Here is a 21,157-nt window from a genome sequence, read left to right on the forward strand (position 1 = left end):
CTAGACACCATAAATGATTGCTTCTTGGAAAAGTAGTTCTGGAACCCACAGGAGGAGAAGCAATTCCTGATTGAGTTGTAAGTGGAGCACAGGCTCTGGTCCAAGAGGTAGCTATAGCTGAATTGCTCAATAATAGTGCCCATAATGTAATTACATTTAACATCCTTATGGAGGGAATAGTACCCAAAAAACCCACCACGGTAATATTGAACTTTAAACAGGGGAATTACATAAAAATGAGGATGCTTGTTAGATGGAAATTAAAAGGAGCTGTCAAAAGAGTTAATTGCCTGCAAGCAGCGAGGAGACTATTTAAAAACATGTTGATAGAGGCTCAGCCTAAATGCATACCCCAAACCAGAAGAGACAATAAAGGACTAAAAGAATAACATCATGGCTAAACAGCAGTATAATGGAGACCATTAGAGGCAAAAAAGAATCTTTTAACATTTGGAAGTCAAATCCTAGTGAGGATAATAATAAGGTGTACAAAGTCTAGCAGGTTAAGTGTAAAGGCATAACAAGGCAGGCCAAGAAAGAATTTGAGACACAACTTGCTAAAGACTAAAGATAGTAAGATTTTTTTAAAGTACATCAGAATCAGGAAGCCTGCCAAACAGGCAGTAAAGGCCATTATGTGACCAAGGTGTTAAAAGACCACTCAAGGAATACAAGGTTACAGGGGTGCTGGAACAATTTGTACAGTGGGGGTGCTAAGAGCCATTGAACCAAACTGTAAACCCTGTATGTGATGGAAACCCCTTCAAGCCAGGGGTGCGGCAGCATCCCTAGTTCCAGCACCTATGCAGGATCATTGCAAAGAAGATGAATTCTCTTCATCAGTCTTCACTGCACAGGGTGTTGGGGAGATACCGACATCAGAGCTACTAGTCTTTTTAGGCAACATATCTGAAGTAGTGTCCCACACTGATGTGTCAGTGGAAGAAGTTTCAGAACAAACTGATAAATTAAACAGTAATATGTCACTAGGACCAGATGATATTCACCCAAGAGTACTGAAGGAATTCAAATATGAAATTTCAGAACTACTAACTGTAGCATGTAACCCATTGCTGAAACAAGTCTCCATACCAGATGGCTGGAAGGTAGCTAATGCAATGCCAATTTTTAGAGTACCTGGCAAATTGGTAGAAGCTGTAGCAAAGAACAGAATTACCAGACAGATAGATAAACATGTTTGTTGGGAAAGAGTCAGCATGGCTTTTGTAAAGGGAAATCATGCCTCACAAACCTATTAGAATTCTCTCAAGGAGTCAACAAGCTTGTGGATAAGGGTGAGTCAGTTGATATAGTTGTTTGAATTTTCAGAAAGCCATGGACTTATGTAATTCTTTTTGAACCCAGTTATACTTTGGCCATTACAACATCCCCTGGCAATGAGTGCCACAGGTTAATTGTGCTTTATGTGAAAAAGTACTTTCTCTTGTTTGTATTAAACCTGCAGCCTATTCATTTCATTGGGTGACCCCTGGTTTTTGTATTGTGGGAACACATCTATTATAAGACAAGAGCCAATGGATGGAGACAGACAGACAGACAGGAGTACAAGGAAATTAGACAATATAGGTCAGCATGAGAGACATGGTCTCAGCACATCAGCAGCTTAATTTTTGTCAAACTTTTTTTGTAAGCATTTCAGCAAAGGAGAGTTGTAAAGAGAGATTTGTAGCTTTGCAGATTTTATGGGGAGTTCTTCCCAAGCATAAGGGGCAGCGTGGGACAAAGCATGAAGGTGCTTGTTTGCAAATTTAACAAGTGGGTGATGGAGGCTGTCATCATAGGCCACTCAGAGGTGGGAACTGACCTTTTGATAGAGAGAGATAATGAATGGGGTGGGGATAGGCTGCAAAAGGCCTTTAAAGTACATACAAGTAGCTTATGTTTGATGTGACAGAGAAGAGGGAGCCAATGGCGAGATACAAAGAGACAGGCTAGGAAAATGATCTTTGCAGCAGGATTCTGAATGGAAATGAGCTGAGTAAGACTGCATTTGTCATGGCTAGAAAGAAGTTGTTGCAGTAATCAAGGTATGAGTTGATGAGAGTTTTAGTTGCGCAGATGGATAGGAAAGGTTGTCTCTTAAAGATATTATACCAAAAGAATCTGCAAGATTTAGACATAGCCTTGATATGAGAACTTAGGCAGAGGTCTGAGCTGAAGATAACATCCAGGTTATGGGCCAGAATGACAGGCAGGATGGTTTACATAACTATCAGCCAGTAGCATCCCATAAAAGATGGATCCTGTTTTTTAATTTAATATATTCGTAGAGTTTAAGGCCAGGAGGGACCATTGGATCATCCAGTCTGGTGCAGGGCATTACATCTCATCCAGTGACTCTGCACTGATCTCAGTAACTTGTATTTGGCTAAAGCATTTTTTCCAGAAACACATCCAGTCTTGATATGAAAAGATCAGAGATGGAGAATCCACCACTTCCCTGGTAGTTTGTTCCAATGGTTAACTGCTCTCACTTAAAAAAAATTGTTGTAATTTCTAATTTGAATTTATTTGGCTTCAGCTTCCAGTCATTGGTTCTTGTTATGCCTTTGTCCACTAGAACAGTACCCAGTATTTTTTTCCCTTGAAGGTACTTGTAAATTGTGATCAAGTCACCTCTCAGTCTTCTTTTTAATAAGCTAAACAGATTGTACTCTTTATGTCTCTTGCTATAAGGCATTTTCTCCACCCCAAGATCATTTTTGTGGCTTTTGTCTGCACCATCTCCAGTTTTCCAATGTCCTTATTAAAATGTGGATAACAAAATTGGACACAATATTCCAATACTGGTTTCACCAATGCCATACACAGAGGTAAAAATCATCTTCCCACTCCTGCTTCACTACTCTCGCGTTTATACATCCAAGGATGAGATTAGCCCTTTTTGCCACAGTATCACATTGAGACAGGGAGACAGTATGTGGACTGCATTCCCTCCAAGCTTCCATCTTCCCCAGCTTCCTCATGCCGCTTTTGGACTGCTCTTTTGGCAGTTCTGTGGTCTGCTAGAATGGACTCCACAGGTGGTCCCCAAATCATAGCTTGACAACCAGTGATGTAGAAAAATCTCTCTTTTATATGGTTACTCCATAGGAAGAAATAATTACAGGGAGAGAGGCTTTCCCATGGGTAAATTAAATGGTTATCCCACAGGGAGATTAAATCACAGGGAAAAAGGGCTGTAAAGCAAGTCCGATGAAGCCCTTGGATGACACTACAGTTTGCTACCAGCCAGTGAGTGTTTCTGTGAGGATGGAACAAACAGACTCCTGTAGGGGGAGAGAGACTATAGAAAAAAATCAAATCCAAACAGTTCTTTTAATGAGCACAGGATAATTAATATATGTTTTTCCTGGGTTTGAGATAAGCAAACTCTTATTTCTGAGTAGAGCACATAGGCTTCATTTTACTGGTTATTATTGATAAGTAGTCTGTTCTGTTTACATAAAAGGATGTGAAGTCACAAGAAGTAAATTAGTTGTGTTTATATATCATGTTATATTTATGGGCTGAATACATGTCTGTTTCATTTCAGATACAGCTGTTTGAAGTGAATTATTAAGGACCCCTAGGATTGGGTGTTCAAACCTCTGATATAATCCTTTTATTATAACCCCAGTCTTCCTATAACCGATTCATATTAGAGTGAGCAAGGCCACTTTCTGATAAGCTCAATAAGGTCAGAACAGGCTAACATTTTTTAACACATTTGGAGTTCCTGGGAAATACATCCCCAACATTCATCACATTCCAGCAAAAATATCTCTCTGTAGTTAATACAGTACCTCAGACTGAATCCTTAAAGTGTTCAAGGAATCTTGAATCCACCATGTGAGCTGAGGCTATCTCCCAAATAATACTTTTTCAACTAATTGTACAGATTGCTTCTGTTTTTCTACTGGGATCACATACATTAGGAGGAAAAGGCCTGTGGTTTCATGTACAGTTTCCTAACTCGTTATCTCCAGACTGATTCTTGCCTGCATATTTATACCTGCCTCTGGAATTTTCCATTATATTCATCTGATGAAGTGGGTATTCACCCATGAAAGCTTATGCTCCAATACATCTGTTAGTCTTAAAGATGCCACTCTCTGTTGCTTTTCATAGATAATACAAGACAGTTAGCCAGTCGCCCATCAATTCAGATGTCCTTTCTGACAGCAACCGACAACAGATGCATCTGAGGAAGGTGGAATCTGAGCTTCCTACCTAGCATAATGCATCTACTGGTAGCTAGTTGTGTGACACTTTCACTGAGGGTAATAAGGAGATTTCTTCCTGACCCTATGGAGACTAGGTTTTGCCTAGGTGCATGATATTTGTTTGTCCTTATCTTAAAATTATATTTTTAGTTATAAAATTATCTAGGCTTTTAAAAAAACCCAGCCAAAGTACGTGATTGTGATCTGCAGCAAAGAATTCCAGAGGTTGACAATACATTGGGCCAGATCCTCAGCTGGCATAAATTGTCATTGCTCTAGTTACTTCAACTAAACTATGACAATTTATAAGCTGATGATCTGGCCTATTGTGTATAGTAATTTTTCCTTGAATTCATCTAATTGAATGAATGGTTCTTTCATTGTGGGAAAATGCATAAAATATGTTGCACAGTTTAAAATAAGACTGGATTTCCTTTGAGAAGAAGACCACATAGGATTTTTAGCGGAAACAGTTGTAGACTAAGCTGCTTCAGGAAATGCTGGGCCAGATTGTCTCTCCTGTTCTAGTCCACTTATGCAGACTCATTGGGCAAATGGGACTGAAAGCTCGTGGAGCTGCTTAGCTGGTGTATAGCTGGCATAGCCAGTTGCTACGCCATTCCCTGTGCAGTCCCTAATATAGAGGGCTTACTGCTACGAGGAGGGTATATGGCCAGAATGTGTTGTGCTCTGGCAGGTCTGGCTGGGATGTGCATGGGGGCATACTCTTTTGAGCCCCCGCCCCCCCATGCCTTGTGGTGGGATATGCAGCAAAAAATCAAGGCTACTCCTTTTTATTGCTGTTTACAAGTCAGGACAGGGACATTTCTTGGAAAGCCTACTGGAAACAAGTCAGCTGACATAGCAGGTATTCACCAGGTCCAGATTATCCCCCTTCCCCTCCCCTAGGATTAATGATCTTGCTGGCTTCAGAGTTACTATACTACAGGGAAAGAGCAACTTCCAGCTCAGACAAACTAAGTATATATAGCACCTGTATATCTACTTGGATTTGCTTAGAAGAGTTGTGGCCTACTAACCATAGGTGGCCTGGTTTAAGCCAAAGCTCAGTAATGTGCAGGAGTGCTCTGCCTTTGCTATTAAAACAACCAGTGTTCAGCAACGGTTGTCAGAGACTGGTCCCCCTAGCATTGAAAATGTTTTGGCTGCTAGTGTAGACAGGGCCAAACCATTTTCAGTATTCATTACAGAAAGCATTCTAGACATTGGGTAGCAGGAGATATCTCCCATGCTTTCGAATAGTGGGTTTTGAAGTCTGTTGACACTATCTATACCAACAGGATAATGATTTCCCATATTGGTTGAAGGGTGTGATGGGGAAGACCCATACTTGTGACTTCTTGGCTCACTTTCCTAGCTTAGACACATATGGTGGACCAAATTCCACTTTTGACTAGTGATGGTAGATGTGGCCATTGATTCTAGCCAGTGGATCAGAACATCACTAATTGATTAAAATGACTTTAGTGATAAATGACATGACAGATACCTTCTGGGGAAGAGTTCAGATAAATGATACGAAGACTCACTCTACAGTGATTCATTGGCCAGATAACAGTGGTTTCTCTTCTTCAGCTTACTTTGTGTGATATATGATGATAAAGCACGGCGCATACCTCCTACAATGCACTTGTTTTCCATGAGCTATCTGAATATTCTGTTATACGGTACAGCCAAGAAAAAAGAGGTCAAAGTCAGATGAAGAAAGTGAATCAAACCTTTTTCTATTAGATTTCTGTGTATACATAATGGAAAGCCAGAAAGGAGCACTGAAAGGAGAAGTGGGTAAATCAGGGGTTGGCAACCTTTCAGAAGTGGTGTGCCAAGGCTTCATTTATTCATGCTAATTTAAGCTTTCACGTGCCAGTAATACATTTTAACATTTTTAGAAGGTCTCTTTCTATAAGTCTATAATACGTAACTAACCTATTATTGTATGTAAAGTAAATAAGGATTTTAAAATGTTTAAGAAGCTTCATTTAAAATTAAATTAAAATGCAGAGCCCCCCCGGACCAGTGACAAGGACCCGGGCAGTGTGAGTGCCACTGAAAATCAGCTTATGTGCCACCTTCGGTACGCGTGCCATAGGTTGCCTACCCCTGGGGTAAATTATGGCAACTCTGTTGACAATTTGTCAGCTTTTGTAATGTGCATATTTATCCTTTATTTATTAAAAATGGCTGATTTTCAAGTGGCTTATTTACCACAACTCCACTTTAAAGTACTGCATGGTGTCTTCATTAAAATTAACAACACTTTACATTCCTGCTGTAAATTACTTAGACTGTGTGTGTGTGTGTGTGTGTGTATGTTTGTGTGTGTGTGTGTGTGTGTATCTAAAGGGCAAACATAAGGCTTTCACTACTTCTCGTTATGATACTATTGAGATGTTTAGAGTGTAGAGAAAAGAATAAGTATGCAACTGTCTTTCACTGAATTTACAGAACACAAAGACTAAATTTTGCTCTCAGTTATTTAGTTGCTACTTCATTAGACCAGGTGTTCTCAACCTTTCCAGACACTGTACCCCTTTCAGGAGTCTGATTTGTCTTGCATACCCCAAGTGTCACCTCACTTAAAAACTTGCTTACAAAATCAGACATAAAAATACAGAAGTGTCATAGCCCACTATTACTGAAAAATTGTGTACATTCTCATTTTTGCCATATAATTATAAAATAAATCAATTGGAATATAAATATTGTACTTACATTTCAGTGTACAGTATATAGAGCAGTATAAACAAATCATTGTATGACATTTTAGTTTGTACTGACTTTGCTAGTGCTTTTTATGTAACCTGTTGTAAAACTAGGCAACTATCTAGCTGAGTTGTTGTAGATCCTGGAAGACCTCTGCATACCTCCAGCGGTACATGTACCCATGGTTGAGAACCACAGCACTAGATGAATTGACTCATTATGATTGAAGACTTTTATATCTCTTAATTTCCATAATAGATTCAGCCTTTTGATCCACAAGTTTTTCTGGAATCTCCCCTTATTTTCAACAATACATTGGCCTGATAAACTATCTCCGTGGAGTCATACAAAACCCTTTTTTTTATGGCTTTCAGTCAAATTCTATTTTCATTTTTATCTGTGCCATCCCAGTGAAGTCAACTGCACTGAGAAGATTAAATAAGCTTCTGTGTTATTTATGTAGCAGGCCATGGATGAGGAAAGAGCTGGACTCCTGGAATTTGACAGACCTTGGTGATCATTCATTGTAATTGCAAAGAAAATTTGCAACAACATTTTCTGCTGCCTGCCATAGAAAATGATACTGAAGTGCTGCTGGACATCTGAATAAAGCAGACAATATTTTTAACTTGTATCTTTGATCTTTTTGTTATGTTTAGGAGAAATGGGAGACAAAGGACAGAAGGGCAGTGTGGGTCGACATGGAAAAATTGGTCCCATTGGTTCAAAAGGTATATTTGATTCAATTTTTTTTCCTCCGGTGGTGTCTCAACTGAATAATCAATGGCCATTTATCTTTGAGATGAATCCCGTTCTTAATTGAAATTACTCAGATTGTCTCAGAACTTACCAAAATAGATTAAGTCCTATAATTAAATCACATTCTAGTCAATCAAATGATGGAAATCTCTGGACTAGTTGTCTTATACCCTGACACATAGCAGGATCAAGAGGTTTCAGAAACCTGACTTGTGGGTAGATGAACGAGTTTTTTAAAATTACATCAACCTCCGAATATCGATATTTAAAGGAGAGTGGTTGGGAAGTAGGATTGTACTTTGGTAGAGGCACAGATTCAGGAGCCATGAGGTCTGAATTCCTTGGCCTTCCCACTTTTTATGTGACATTGATCAAATCATTTTGAGCAGCATTTTCAATGGAACTGTCTAATTTTAGGCTTCTAAATCAAAATTTAGACACCTAAATAAAAATGGCCTGATTTTCAGAAGTGCTACTTCCTCACAGGTTCCACGAAAGTCATTGCTTTTTAAAGTGCCTAAGCAAGTACTGGCACAAATAACAAGAGATGGAACAGAGTGAAACTAGTCATGATGTTTGTCCCTGAATCCAAACTACACAGTTTGGGCCTGTCTTGATGATGAACTGACTGGGACAACAAATCCAAATTCTCCATCATTTGGGGTCCATCTCTACATTATGCATTTTTTGTTTTTTGCTGTAAATCTTAGTCATTAACAAAAAAAACCTGTTTATAAACTTTCTGTTAATGAAACTGGTGACCCAATCCATTTGCTGAGCAGCAAAATTGATGATATTTTTCATTTTTTAGGTGAAAAGGGAGATAATGGGGATATAGGGCCACCTGGTCCTAATGGAGACCCAGGTAAACCATGATAGATCTTCAAAGTGTATATACTTTTTAAATGTATAAATCATGTGTAATACACAGTCCTTTTAAAAATGCTGAAGAGTGATGTTAGAACTTAAATTTTTGAATAACCTCTTCTGATTTAGGCATTGTAATTTGGATTATAGTGTACATCTACAGGGTACTTTTACAAAACGTTTGTTGAAGATGCAATGACTGCTGGGAGTTGTACGGTAATTCCCTCTGGGGTGGACAACTGCTTGAAAGAATGCTCAATAGCTCCCCACTAACTCAACATGGATTTAGTTATTCCAGAAAGCTAATGGGAGCAGGAATGCAACTTGTTCCCAATCGTTCCCATTGTGCAAAAAGACATCTCTGGACATCCTATTTAGGTTCTCATTCTGCACTGAGAACCCTATGGGGGACCCCTGCACCTTCATTGACTTCAGTGGGACATCTCATGGGCACAAAGCTGTGCTGTGCATGTGGTTCTCAGGGAAGGAACAGAGCCCAAGGAGGGATTTAGGGACTTCATGCCAGTGTCTACAAGGCCAACAGAATTTATAGAATTTATTGGCAGGGTAAGAGGGCATATTTTCATCTAGAGCAGAAGTTCTCAAACAGTGGGCTCAGGTGCTCCAGGGGGGTGAGGAGGGGAGATGGTGTGCAGAATATATTCCGGGGGGGAGGGAGCATAAAAAGCTTTTTGGGGAAAAGAACTTACTGCACACATTTTACCCCCAGCAATGGATAAAGAGCTAAGCTGATTCCTCCAGACATATCAGGTCCTCAGATGGTGCTGGGCATTTTCATGGATTTCTGCTAAGCTTGCATAGCATTATACAAAGTCATTGCCCTCTGTATGTTAATGCATTCTTTGCTACAACATGGAGTGTGCATTTAATTGTAAGCATCAGCTACAGTTTTTCTTTTTCTCTTATTACAATGGATCATTGGCTCTGTTTGAATCAATACCTTATAATATAGTATATGGAGATATACCTATCTCATAGAGCTGGAAGGGACCATGAAAGGTCATGGAGTCCACCCCACTGCCTTCACTAGCAGGACCAAGTACTGATTTTGCCCTAAATGGCTCCCTCAAGGATTGAACTCACAACCCTGGGTTTAGCAGGCCCGTGCTCAAACCACTGAGATATCCCTCCTGCCTTACTGTTTTTAATATTTAGTGAGTTGCATGTTGATTTTTTTTATGGCTATATGTATTTGTGTGTTGGGAGGAGGGGGCTGTAAACTACTACAAAAACAAAGAAGGGGACAAAATCAAATACGTTTGAGAACCACTGATCTACACAACTGACTTTATTTTGGTTTTCAAGAATACTGTGATTTTTGCCAGTTATGCTGGTGGAGAGAAGCTGTTTTGCAAAGCCTTTGTACACATCATTTGAGACTCTGAAAAACCATTGGATGATCAACGGGAACATAGTATCTTGGTAGGAGTATGAAAAGCTTAGGGACGATCTACATGTAAAACGTTGCAGTGGCGCATCTGTACCAGTGCAGCGGTGTCAGTGAAGATGCTGCTATATTGATGGGAGAGCTTCTCCTATCGGTACAGCTAATCCACTTCCATGAGAGGCAATAGCTATGTTGACGGGAGAAGGCCTCCTCTTGACATAGTGCTGTCTATGCAGGGGGGCTAGGTCAGTATAACTACATTGCTCAGGGGTGTGACATAGTTATACCAATGTAAGTTTGTAGTGTAGACCTGACCTTAGACTCAGATGATGGAAAACAATAGACTATCGGTGCTTTTAGGACAAAAATGCAGCCCCTCACCTGCATTCTAGTATCTTTAATAGATTTTATCTTAGATAATAGAAATGTAAAAATGGAAATGTTGTTTGCATTAATTATGTGTTGTTAGCAACTGCTGAATGATACAAATATAACAGACATGGTTATTAGGTAGTGAGTAATGAACAATCAATGTTTACTAAAACATCTGCTCTTATGGGAAGGTTAGGAAGGAGCAAGGCTATGCAGTGCCTCGTATGCAAAGAGAAGAGTCTTAGGGATAGATGATGACTTGGTCTGTGCCCATGCAAAAGGAAAAGGAATCCCCATTTCACTCCTACATGGGCTACTTAGGCTCTGGTCCAGGCATACACCAGTAAGCAGCCAGGGCCTGCAAAGTACTTTAGCACATGTGTAAGTTCCAAATGTTCTTAAGAGGTTTGTTGAAGTGGGATAGACTTAGGTGTTTAAAAGCTTTGCTGAGTCAGGGGCTTAGGCTAGTGCAGCTAGCACATACTAGGAATTGCCACAGGAGACACACTTCTAATTAAAGTTTCCTCCCCGGCTCTTTGCTCCATTGCCGATTAGTAATTTACTGCTGATCTACACTATTCAAATTACTATCCATGTGTCCTGGCTTACAATCTGGCCTTTAACCTCTGCTGTGTCTGCCATTTTAGGGTCAGATTCTGCCAATTTACTCACCTGAAGTAGTACTTTACTTTACAAGCAGTCCCATTTATTTCAGTAGTACGACTCATGGAGTAAGGCACTATTCTACCTGCACAATCTGGCTCAAAGCCTTCAAGGGGGAGATTTTTCAAAGTCTAGGTACCCAACTCACAATGAAAGTCAGTAAGTACCAGTCCAGGTACATGAGGGTGGCAGAATCTGGCCCTAAAAGGGAAGGTACAGTACAGGTTAAGGGTCAGATTCTAACCAGAAGTGAATTACAGTGCTCTGGGAGCAAGGAAGAAGCAGGGAAGGAAATAGGAGTGGGCACCAAACTACTATTTTTGACTTTGAAAATCCCCCCTAAGATATGGAAGGTACCACATAAGTTTGCCATTTATTATTCTAATTCGTGGGTCAGAATGGCAAGTTAACATAATGCAATTCTCTGACTTGGGTGTTCCAGTTTGCAAATGGATGCTCAGATTGGCACTTCTTTACTATTTGTATTATTGTAGTGTCTAGCAGACCTTGTCCTGGACTAGGACCCCGTTGTGCTAGGTGCTGTACAAACACAGAGTAAATGATATTCTCTGCCCCAAAGAGCTTAACATCTGCATATGAGATAAGAGACAACAGATGATACAGACAATCAGATGAGAGAGTACAATGAGATAATATGGTCAGTATGATGGACTGTGGTATCAATGCGCCAGCAGCCTAGCTGTTGTTGAATTTTTTTGGAGGCACTGTGAGAAAGGGGAGTTATGAGGAGGGTTTTGAAGGAATGAAGTGGCTTTGCAGATATTTATGGGGAGCTCCTCCCATGTGTGAGGGACAGAACTGGAGAAAACACAAAAGTGCTTGTTTGAAAATTTAACAAATGGGCCATGGAGGCTAACATTACAGGCAGATCTGGGGCAGGAGCTGACTTGTCAGTACTGAATGAGAGCTGATAGATGGGGGTGGGATTAGACAGTTAGGTACCTAAACTGGATATTAGCGTGATTAAATACAGGTTTGAATACCTATATGCAGAACTGGGTGCCTTACCTGGAAGCTAGTTTTCAAAACTGGGCTCTCAGAAGTTACGTTTTTAATAATCTCATTAAAATTGCTTTTTTCAGACCTTTGTAAATTTGGGTTAATAGGCAGAATTCTGCCTCTGATCTGCTGTGTGGATAGATTCCTCATGCAGCGCAAATGCAGACTATGCCATACAGATTCCCTGTGTGGAAAAGAGATCTGCAGTGAAGATGGAAGAGGAGAATTTTGCCTTATATATGCATCACTGAGAACTCAGAAGTTTAAAGACGTCCTATTTTTGTTCCTAGTGGACCATTGTCTGCCACATGTTTGGCATTAATTGGCACCGTCATTTGGGATCGCCTCAGAGAGGCCAAGGACTGAGGTGCCATAGAGAGTGAACTGAACTCTTATAGGTAGATCCAAAGGTCAGAGCGAAGGATGTTGGTGAGTCAACATGGAAGTTTGCATGGTTGCTGCCTATTATTTGGACAGAGAATTTCACTTTCTGGGGTCATCAGGCTAGCCCCTTTTGTGAGCAATACATTCACATAAATATATTTCATGAAACATTTTTATTTATGTTTGTATATACAATTTAACAGCAAGCACCTCCCTGATCTCTGCAGGCATCCCTTGTGAATGCAGCCAGCTAAGGAAAGCTATTGGGGAAATGGATATCCAAGTGGCTCAGCTGACAACTGAATTAAAATTCATAAAAAATGGTATGTTCATTTTGTATGTTTCTCCCTTTCCAAGTGCCCTATTTTTTTTAATGATGAAGCTGCTCTTAAAGAATATGGCCATTTCATATTTGATTTGTGTATCTATTTTTGTGGTGTGCATTAAGTTGGTTTATAGAAATGCGAGTGCTCACTTTTCAGCACTGCCCTCCCCCGCAGCTGTCGCTGGTGTGCGTGAGACAGATAATAAGATATACCTACTGGTGAAAGAAGAGAAAAGATATATGGATGCCCAGCTCCACTGCCATGGAAGAGGAGGAACACTGACCATGCCAAAGGATGAGAATACCAATAGTCTGATTGCTTCTTACATCAATCAAGCAGGGCTCACCAGAGTTTTCATTGGGATCAACGACCTGGAAAAAGAGGGCAATTTTGTGTATTCTGATCGATCACCCATGCAGACCTTCAACAAATGGTGCAGCGGCGAACCCAATAATGCCTATGATGAGGAGGACTGTGTGGAAATGGTGGCCTCTGGTGGATGGAATGATGTTGCCTGTCACATTACAATGTATTTTGTTTGTGAATTTGACAAAGAAAATGTGTGAGGATGTCTGCTCCGGCCCCCTTCCCCGTTTGAAGCAGATTGTATAACTTACCCCTTGTTTATAAAGTACTAGTTATATTTTACAAGTATATAACATCAGTGTTGTACAGCTGTAAATATAATTAGGTATTTCAAATATCAATATTTACCCTTCAGAAGGGAAGAGCAGTGTTAAATAAGACATAGTTTGTCTTGCCCTAAGAAAATATGTATCTAGATAAGGTCCATATTCTGCCCTCACTGCAATTAATGAATGAGGTTGCATGACAGCAATGGAGGGCAGAATTTGGCTCTTTGATATTATAGACGTAGATTCTTGATATTGTTTTATCTTAACATTTTTAATTGTTAATGTTAATTGCTCATACTGGTTTACAAAGATGGCATTTCTGGCTATTTCAAGCCATAAGGAAAAGTTTTTGTATACTCTAGCTACTTAATACAACTATTGCAATAGGGTTCTGAATGGGCAGGCTTTGTACCTGTTTCTGTGACACATACACAAGCCAACCAATCCATTAGTTCTACCATTTTTGTAACATCTTCTTATTAAACTGTTTACAAATAACAACACAGACACACACTTCAGGGAGCGAACTCATTTACATTGCCTTGGAGTGTCTAAATGGCTCATAATTCAGGACTAGATGGGGATAAGCCAACTTTGTGTTTCTTCAGAAAATGCAATGCCAGGTTCTGTTTGTTTTACGCGTTGTTTAACTGAGGGTGGGACTGTGCATAAACTATTTGAGTGATAAAAGAATTTGCCAAAGGAAGCTAGTACTCTGAAGTTGTATTTGAGCCCTGCTGGAACACTCTTGGATGGCATTCCAGCACTCTTTTTGGGAGCAGAAATGGCATTTTATGACCTTTCAGATATTTGCATTATGGCACTTCTCAAGTGCAGCACTCACTAGTCTATTTTTGCTTAAGATATTCATGATTGATATTTTTGGTTATAAAACACAAGGAGGGCTTCCTGAGTACATCATGAGTCTCACGATACCTTTGTTGTCCAACTGTTCCTTTCATTGGGACAAATGCTGATGTCTTCACTTAGCTTTCACTCTGTCCTTAACTTGATGTCAGCGGAAGATTGGCCTTAGTAAGGACTCTAAAAAGGGCCAAATTCTCTGCAGGCATAAATGAGCACAGCTCCATTGACTTCAATGGATTTCATTTATTTGTCCCAGCAGAGAATTTATCTCTGAGTAAGGACTTCAGGAATTGGTCCTTTATTTTGTTCTTGTGATTACTACTCTTCATGGCTATATCTTCTCTTAAATAAAATCTTATTTATTTAAAAAAAAATTTCAGTACATCTATAAGGATATAGTTCCAAAGGAATGCAGTAAGTCATTTTGCCCTACTTATTTGTGTATTCAATTCACAACTGCATGTGACTGAAAAATGTGGTATATTTTTGAAGAGTATAACTGGACAAAAAGAGTTATGAATATTGGATATTTGTAGTGGCCTGTTGCAATTCCTCTCATCTTTTACTCAACCGCTCTACATAGGAAGGTCACTGGGAAACCTCTATCTATTGTGTTTTTCAGACAGTGTGGGTATACAATGATTTAAATATTTTTTTAAGGGTAAACAACACTAAATATGAAACAATCCCAAAGCATGTATGATCAATCTGGAAGAAATATCTAGAAGAAACTGAAAACAGGCTTGGTGTGTGATTTCAGATAGCCTCCACATATTAGGCAAAACCAAATTAATAAGCTACTATACGGTGCTACAGTTAATGGAAGATTACTGACCATAGGACTTTTGCTCAGTTCCTCAAAGCATGACAACATTTGAAATTACATGTTAATTTTATTCTCAATGAAATAAACAATTTCACCCTGTCACACTAACTGTTGTGAAGTTGAACCTGTTATAAAGGTTTACTCATGAACTCCTAAAACTGGTAGAATATTATTTTAATATATGAAAATCATGCAGGCCATAGTGCTAGAGAGCCATAACCCTAAAGAACAATTCAGATGGTGACTGGTTCTGTTTGCCAGCGTTTCCTTCTGGTACAGGTAAAGTATGGCTCATGTGTGTTTGGCTCTTCCAGGGCTTTAACTGAGATCTCAAATAATCTTGGTGTGATTGTACACTTACGTACAAAGGTTCTTTGTCTATAAAATCTGAGAAGGGCTAAAAATGTATTCCTGTGGGTCAATTTGCACCCAGGGAATATTCCCTTTTGAATTTTGTAGTGGTTTGCCTCCTGCTAATAAAAATCATCAGCTATGTTTGGGTCAAGTCATTGTAGCTGTATGGTAATAAATTAGGGCAATCTAAGCCTGGCTTTCACTTGACTAGAGCTGCCTGCCTAGGATGGCACTTGCCCACATAAAATATCTTGAAGACGCTTTGTGTGCCTAAGCTGTCAGCTTTGCCCACTCTTTACCCATTTTTGCAAGATATTGATGTGGTGGGTTGATTCTGCTTGTATGAATCTGTACCCTCTTTGCAGATTCCTTTGGATGAGCTAGAAAACAGGCCTGCATGCCTAAAAGCCTTACTTGAGCTGGGCAGCAGGCACACAACATTTTCACAGATTTATAGAGTGTTTAGTGAATAATCTGAATTTCTATTCAAATTGCTATTTAATATTAAACAGCAGAAAATCCATTTATTTCCTTCCATTTTTCTGTTTGTGGTGTTCTGTCCCATCAGGGATGAGGGGGTGGGGGGAGAGAGAGAGACAGAGAGAATTGTCTATATATAATCTGCTCTACAGCCTTAGCTAACAGCCATATGGCTTTTAGCTCATGCAGTAGAGGCTCATGCACTATGCTCCAGGTTTGATTCTGCCCACCGATGACCAGGGTCAGTCATGTTCCAAGTGGGGAGGTAGGGCTCAACATTACTCAGTCCTCATTGCTCAAGGTGGGTCTTTGGCTGTGCTGCGGGGAGTCACAACTCACTCTCTGTTCTGCTGTGGGGAAGGAGGACCTCCGTACTGCCCCTTACATGGGGCAGGTTATAAAGCTACAGTCTAGCAAACTATGGCCTGTGGGTTGTATCCAGCCCACCAGCTGTTTTAAGGAGGCCCTCGACCTCCTGCTAGGAACCACAGTCTGGGGCTTGCCCTGCTCTGGTGCTCCAACCAGGAAGCAGGGTCAGGGGCCATTCCACACAGCTCCCAAAAGCAGTGGCATAGCCCCGCTCTTCCACTCCAGCCGGGGAGCAGGGGTGGGTGCCATTCCATGCTGCTTCTGGAAGCAGTGGCATGGCCCTGCTCCAGCTCCTGCATGTATGGGAAGCCAGGGGGCTCTGCTCTGCATGCTGTCCGTGCCCCAAGCACCGCCCCCGCAGCTCCCATTGAGAGCCAATGGGAGCTGCAGGGGCAGTGCCTATGGACAGGGCAGCACACAGAGCCACCTGGCTGTGACTCCGCATAGGAGCTGGAGTGGGGACATGGCTGATGCTTCCGGGAGCCGTTTGAGGTAAGCACTGCCTGGAGCCTGCACCCCTGAGCCTGTCCCAGTGCCTCAACTCCCTGCCCCAGCCCCAATCCCCCTCCTACCTGCTGAACCCCTTGAACTGAGCCTGGAACACTCACCTGCACCCCAAAACAGTCATCCCCAGCCCCACCCCAGAGCCTGCACCCCCAGCTGGAGCCTGCATCTCGTCCCACATCACAATCCCCTGCCCCAGCCCTGATCCCCCTCCCACCCTCTGAACCCTTTGGTTCCAGCCCAGAGCACCCTCCTGCACCCCAAGTTTCTCATCCCCAGTCCCACCCCAGAGCCTGCACCCCCAGCTGGTGCCTGCACCCTTCCCACACTCTACTCACCCAGCCTGGAGCCCCCTCCTGCATCATGAACTCCTCATCCCCAGCCCCACCCCAGAGCCCACACCGCCAGTCGGAGCCTTCACCCCTTCCCGCACCCCATCCCCAATTTTATGAGCATTCATAGCCCACCATAAAGTTTCTATTTCCAGATGTGGTCCTTGGGCCAAAAAGTTTGACCACCCCTGGTCTAGCCCTATGGGCAAAGTCCAAAGGCTACTGAAGTGAATGGCAAGACTCCTAGGGTATGTCTACTCTGGATCTGAGCTTGTGGACTTCGCTTCCAAACCTGTGATTGAGTGTCCACACTGTATTATAAATCTGGGTTTAAAATTGCTGGACCCGGGGCTCACAGCCATGCTAATTTGTTCATACTGCACTGTGTGGACCTTCTGACTTAGGCCTGTGGCTTGGCCTGCACCCCCACTGCAAAGTGATAGGGCTTGGACCTGAGTCACAGCAGTGTTGGTGGCACTAAGCATAAATCTAGGCCTCAGTGAACCAAAGCTCCTCCATGTTGAACTCTACTTGATCTAGAAGGCTAGCAGCTGTGAAATTAAATGTATAACAGTAAGTTACCAGTTGCAGCACAGCTAAAACCAGTTTAAAGCAGTAGTGATAAGGCCTGTGCACTTTTAGTAGAAGGACAAGATAACTTGCAGAAGGAAAACTTACTAACGAGCTGCCGCGGCCAAGATTACTTAATGCACCTGCGCTTACGTAACTGCTACGGGGGAGGAAGGAGGAGGAGGAGGGAGTGGGGAAAGAAAGAGAAAAAAAACTTATATAAAGGGAAAAGCCGCTTGTGTAGGTGTGCATGATTTGAGGGGTTCGTCTCTTTGCACCGCTTTGAGATCTCAAATAAACTTTGCTTGCTTTCTCCACCCTGGTGTGTTTATTGGTGCTACGCACTCTGGGCAACGAACCGCTGTCTCTTGCCTTGGCCACCCTCTGTGCCTGCAACAGTAAGACATAGGCTCTGACCCATCCCCATAGTAGGGTCCTAGGATCTAGGACCTGAGTTCTTGTTGACCCAAGTTGGACTGATACGTGTGTGGATGGAAGTGGGGATTGGGCTCAAACCCGAGTCAGAGCCCAGGCTTAGTGTGCAATTTAGACATACCCTATTGAGTTCAGTAGTCATTAGATCACCTGTCACTAGTGATGGAACCAGTGACCACTGACTATTCTAATAAATAAGGGAGATGAAACAGTAACATTTTATGGCATGGACTTTGTTTGAAAATAGTTGTATTGGTGAGATTTTTATTTTTTTTAAGTTGAGAGAAGAAAAATTATTGGTATTTTTCATACACAGCAAGAAACATATTATACTTATGTACTTCTGTGGAAGATGTTAGGAACACATGAGCAAAGAGCAATTGTAAGTGTGAACTAGAAGGTCTCCCAAGAAGCTAATACAAGGTTTATGTCATTCTGCACTTGGTTATCTTTTTTTCTTGTTCAATATTTGTCCATAAACATTAAAAGAAAATGTTTTTACCTAACGGATGGACATGTAGGGTGTGTCTTGGGAAATCTGTCAATCAATCTTACAGTCTTCTATGTAGTGATTTCTTCAGGCCCCTGAATCAATCCTTCATATGAAACACATTTATTTTAGTCAAAATAATGTATTCAATGTAGTTTACAGAGTACGGATGTTTTGTTATGTAGCACCTGTCAAGTGTCTTTGAAAATATGTTTCAAAGACACTTGACAGGTGAACAGCTCACTCAGACTGTGGCTATCGTGTATCCATGAGTTATAAGCTTGTTCAGATCAAAAAGCAGAGGAAGACTAAAGATAAGTCCATTGTATACCAAAAATACAGCACTTTTATTGGAATTCTATAAGGAAAATGATTGACTCTCTCTTAAGTTCAGGTAACACCAGTTGAGATAATAATGAACCTGTAACCAAACTGATGGGAAGCTTTGGCCCTTGTAGGACTCTGGCCTGAATTGGTCCATGGCCTGGAGACTTATTTCACTGGGTTCTAGCTTTCATTTTGTTTTAGCCTATCAGTTAACTCCTAACTTTCCAGTTCCCAATCCCATAGCATTGTGTGTATGTGTGTCTCATATCTATTTAATCTCCAGCTTTTAACTGGAGAGTCCAACTTTATTTGTCTCTCTCTCTGGCCTCTGGTGTTGAGTGATCTTCTGCAACCTTGGAATTTGTAGTGAATTTTCTGTGCCTCCTACTTGTGTCAGGCAAGGCATACAGGAGCAGATAAAGCATCCTCTCCCTCTTGACTATACAAGGGTGTCTTTGTCTTCCTGTTCCTTCCCCTCACTGAAGGACCCTGCAGCACCAAACCCATCCATCAGCATCATTCCCTGTGAAACAGTGCTCTAGGGGGGAGCTGAGCCTGCTGTTGTAATGGAGAGGTGCCTGACCACTATGAGGTACTGGAGGGAAAAACTGATTTTGTGTTGTGATGAGTTTTGACTGTTTGGGAGGGGAAATTTTTTTTGTTGGGAATTGATTTTATGGATGGAAAGAGCTGATCATGTGAATGGGGAACTGATTAATTTTGGCAGGTGAAGAGAGAACTGATTCTGTGTGGATGAAATCTTGGCGGACTATGGAGGAGGGGTTTGAGAAGAGTTGCGTAGTTAAGGTGTTTAGAAGGGAGCATTTCAATTTAGCATGGGGAAAAAATTATTTTTAGGAGAAGGGAGGGACAAAGAGAGAGGAAAAGGTGAGAAGTGGCTATGGTAGAGTTAACAAAGAGTATGCACATCTCATGTAAATGTTACATAGATGAGTGCTCAGGCTTTTTGGTAGGCCAGGGGAGGCAGGTCTGTAGATGAATGCCTGTGTGTATGTTAAACCAGAACAAAACAGTCTGCTCCCTTCTAGCAGGAAGCATGGGAATACTAACATCAACCACCCATAAAAATAGAGTTATAGAATCATAGAGTTTAAGACCAGAAGGAACCACCAGATCATCTAATCTGACCTTCTGTATATCACAGGCCACCAACACCACCTGTACACCTGCACGCTAAACAAATAACTGAAATTAGACCAGAGTATTACAGCTTTTGGAAGGCTAAGCAATTGCGTGCCACAGGTAGAGAACAAAAGGGACTAAGATGTACCAGTGGCAGACATGAAAGTTAGGAAAACAAACCAGCACTTCCCCTTCCTTCTGAGGTGAGTGACAGAGTGAGGAGACGAGCGATAGAGAGGATAAAGGAGAGTGATAAAGCTGAAAGAAGAAGAGCAGATAGGAGAGGTGAGTCAGAATGAGTGCGTGCGTGCTTGTGTGAAAGAAAAGACAATGTGTATGGGTGGGGGTGTCTGAAAAGAGAAACTGAACATCTGATCTCTGGCCACATGGGGGATGTCTACACCTTGATAAAAGACCTGCGGCATGGGTATGGCTGGCTTGGGTCAGCTGACTCAGGATTGTGGAACTCAGGCTGCCGGACTATAAAATTACAGTGTAGATGTATGAGCTTGGCCTAGAGCCCAGGCTCTGAAATTTTGTGAGGGGGAAGGTCTCAGACCCTGGGTTCCAGCTTGAGCCTGAACATCTACTCTACAATTTTTAGACCAGCAGCCTAAGCCCCACAAGCCCGAGTCAGCTGACCTGGGCTCTAAGACTTGGTGGCATGTTTTTTTTAAATCGCAGTGTAGACATACCCATAATTCGTGACTGTGGGACTGTGAACAAGTACCAGTGCCCTCCACATTAGTGATATAGTAGGGATAATAGAGACACAGATGAAATGGGTGAGGTAATACATGTTATTGGACCAACTTCTGCTGGTGAGAGCAGTGGTGGATTAATGCATGGGGCCCGGGTCCAGGAGCCTCAGCCAGTTAGGGGGTCTCTGCAGGAGCGCTGGAACTTGTGTGGAAGTGTGGGGACCACTGGCACCGGAACTGCGACCCTGTCTCCTTCTCCGCTTCTTCCCCCAAGGCCCTGACCATAGCAAAGCCAGAAACCAGAGCTGGGTAGTGGGAAGAGCTGCTCAGGCAGCCTGGGCTGCTCTGGGGAGCCCTGGCCCTTCCACCTGTCCT

At 41.8% G+C, this 21,157-nt stretch overlaps 1 protein-coding gene across 2 annotated transcripts in view; it reads left to right on the top strand.

Moving 5' to 3' along the window:
• COLEC11 (collectin subfamily member 11) overlaps positions 1-15,872 on the top strand; it is a 52,136-nt gene extending 36,264 nt beyond the window's left edge. The window contains exons 4-7 of one of the 2 annotated variants that reach the window (XM_050950984.1): positions 7,610-7,681; positions 8,521-8,574; positions 12,651-12,746; positions 12,906-15,872. In XM_050950984.1, coding sequence (XP_050806941.1) covers positions 7,610-7,681; positions 8,521-8,574; positions 12,651-12,746; positions 12,906-13,315 — 632 coding nt within the window. In that variant the 3' untranslated portion in view covers positions 13,316-15,872. The remainder of the gene's footprint in view (positions 1-7,609; positions 7,682-8,520; positions 8,575-12,650; positions 12,747-12,905) is intronic. The other variant, XM_050950985.1, reaches the window with a different exon arrangement.
• Positions 15,873-21,157: the final 5,285 nt, after the last annotated feature.

This window comes from Gopherus flavomarginatus, chromosome 4 (genome assembly GCF_025201925.1).
Source record: "Gopherus flavomarginatus isolate rGopFla2 chromosome 4, rGopFla2.mat.asm, whole genome shotgun sequence".
NCBI lineage: Eukaryota > Metazoa > Chordata > Testudines > Testudinidae > Gopherus > Gopherus flavomarginatus.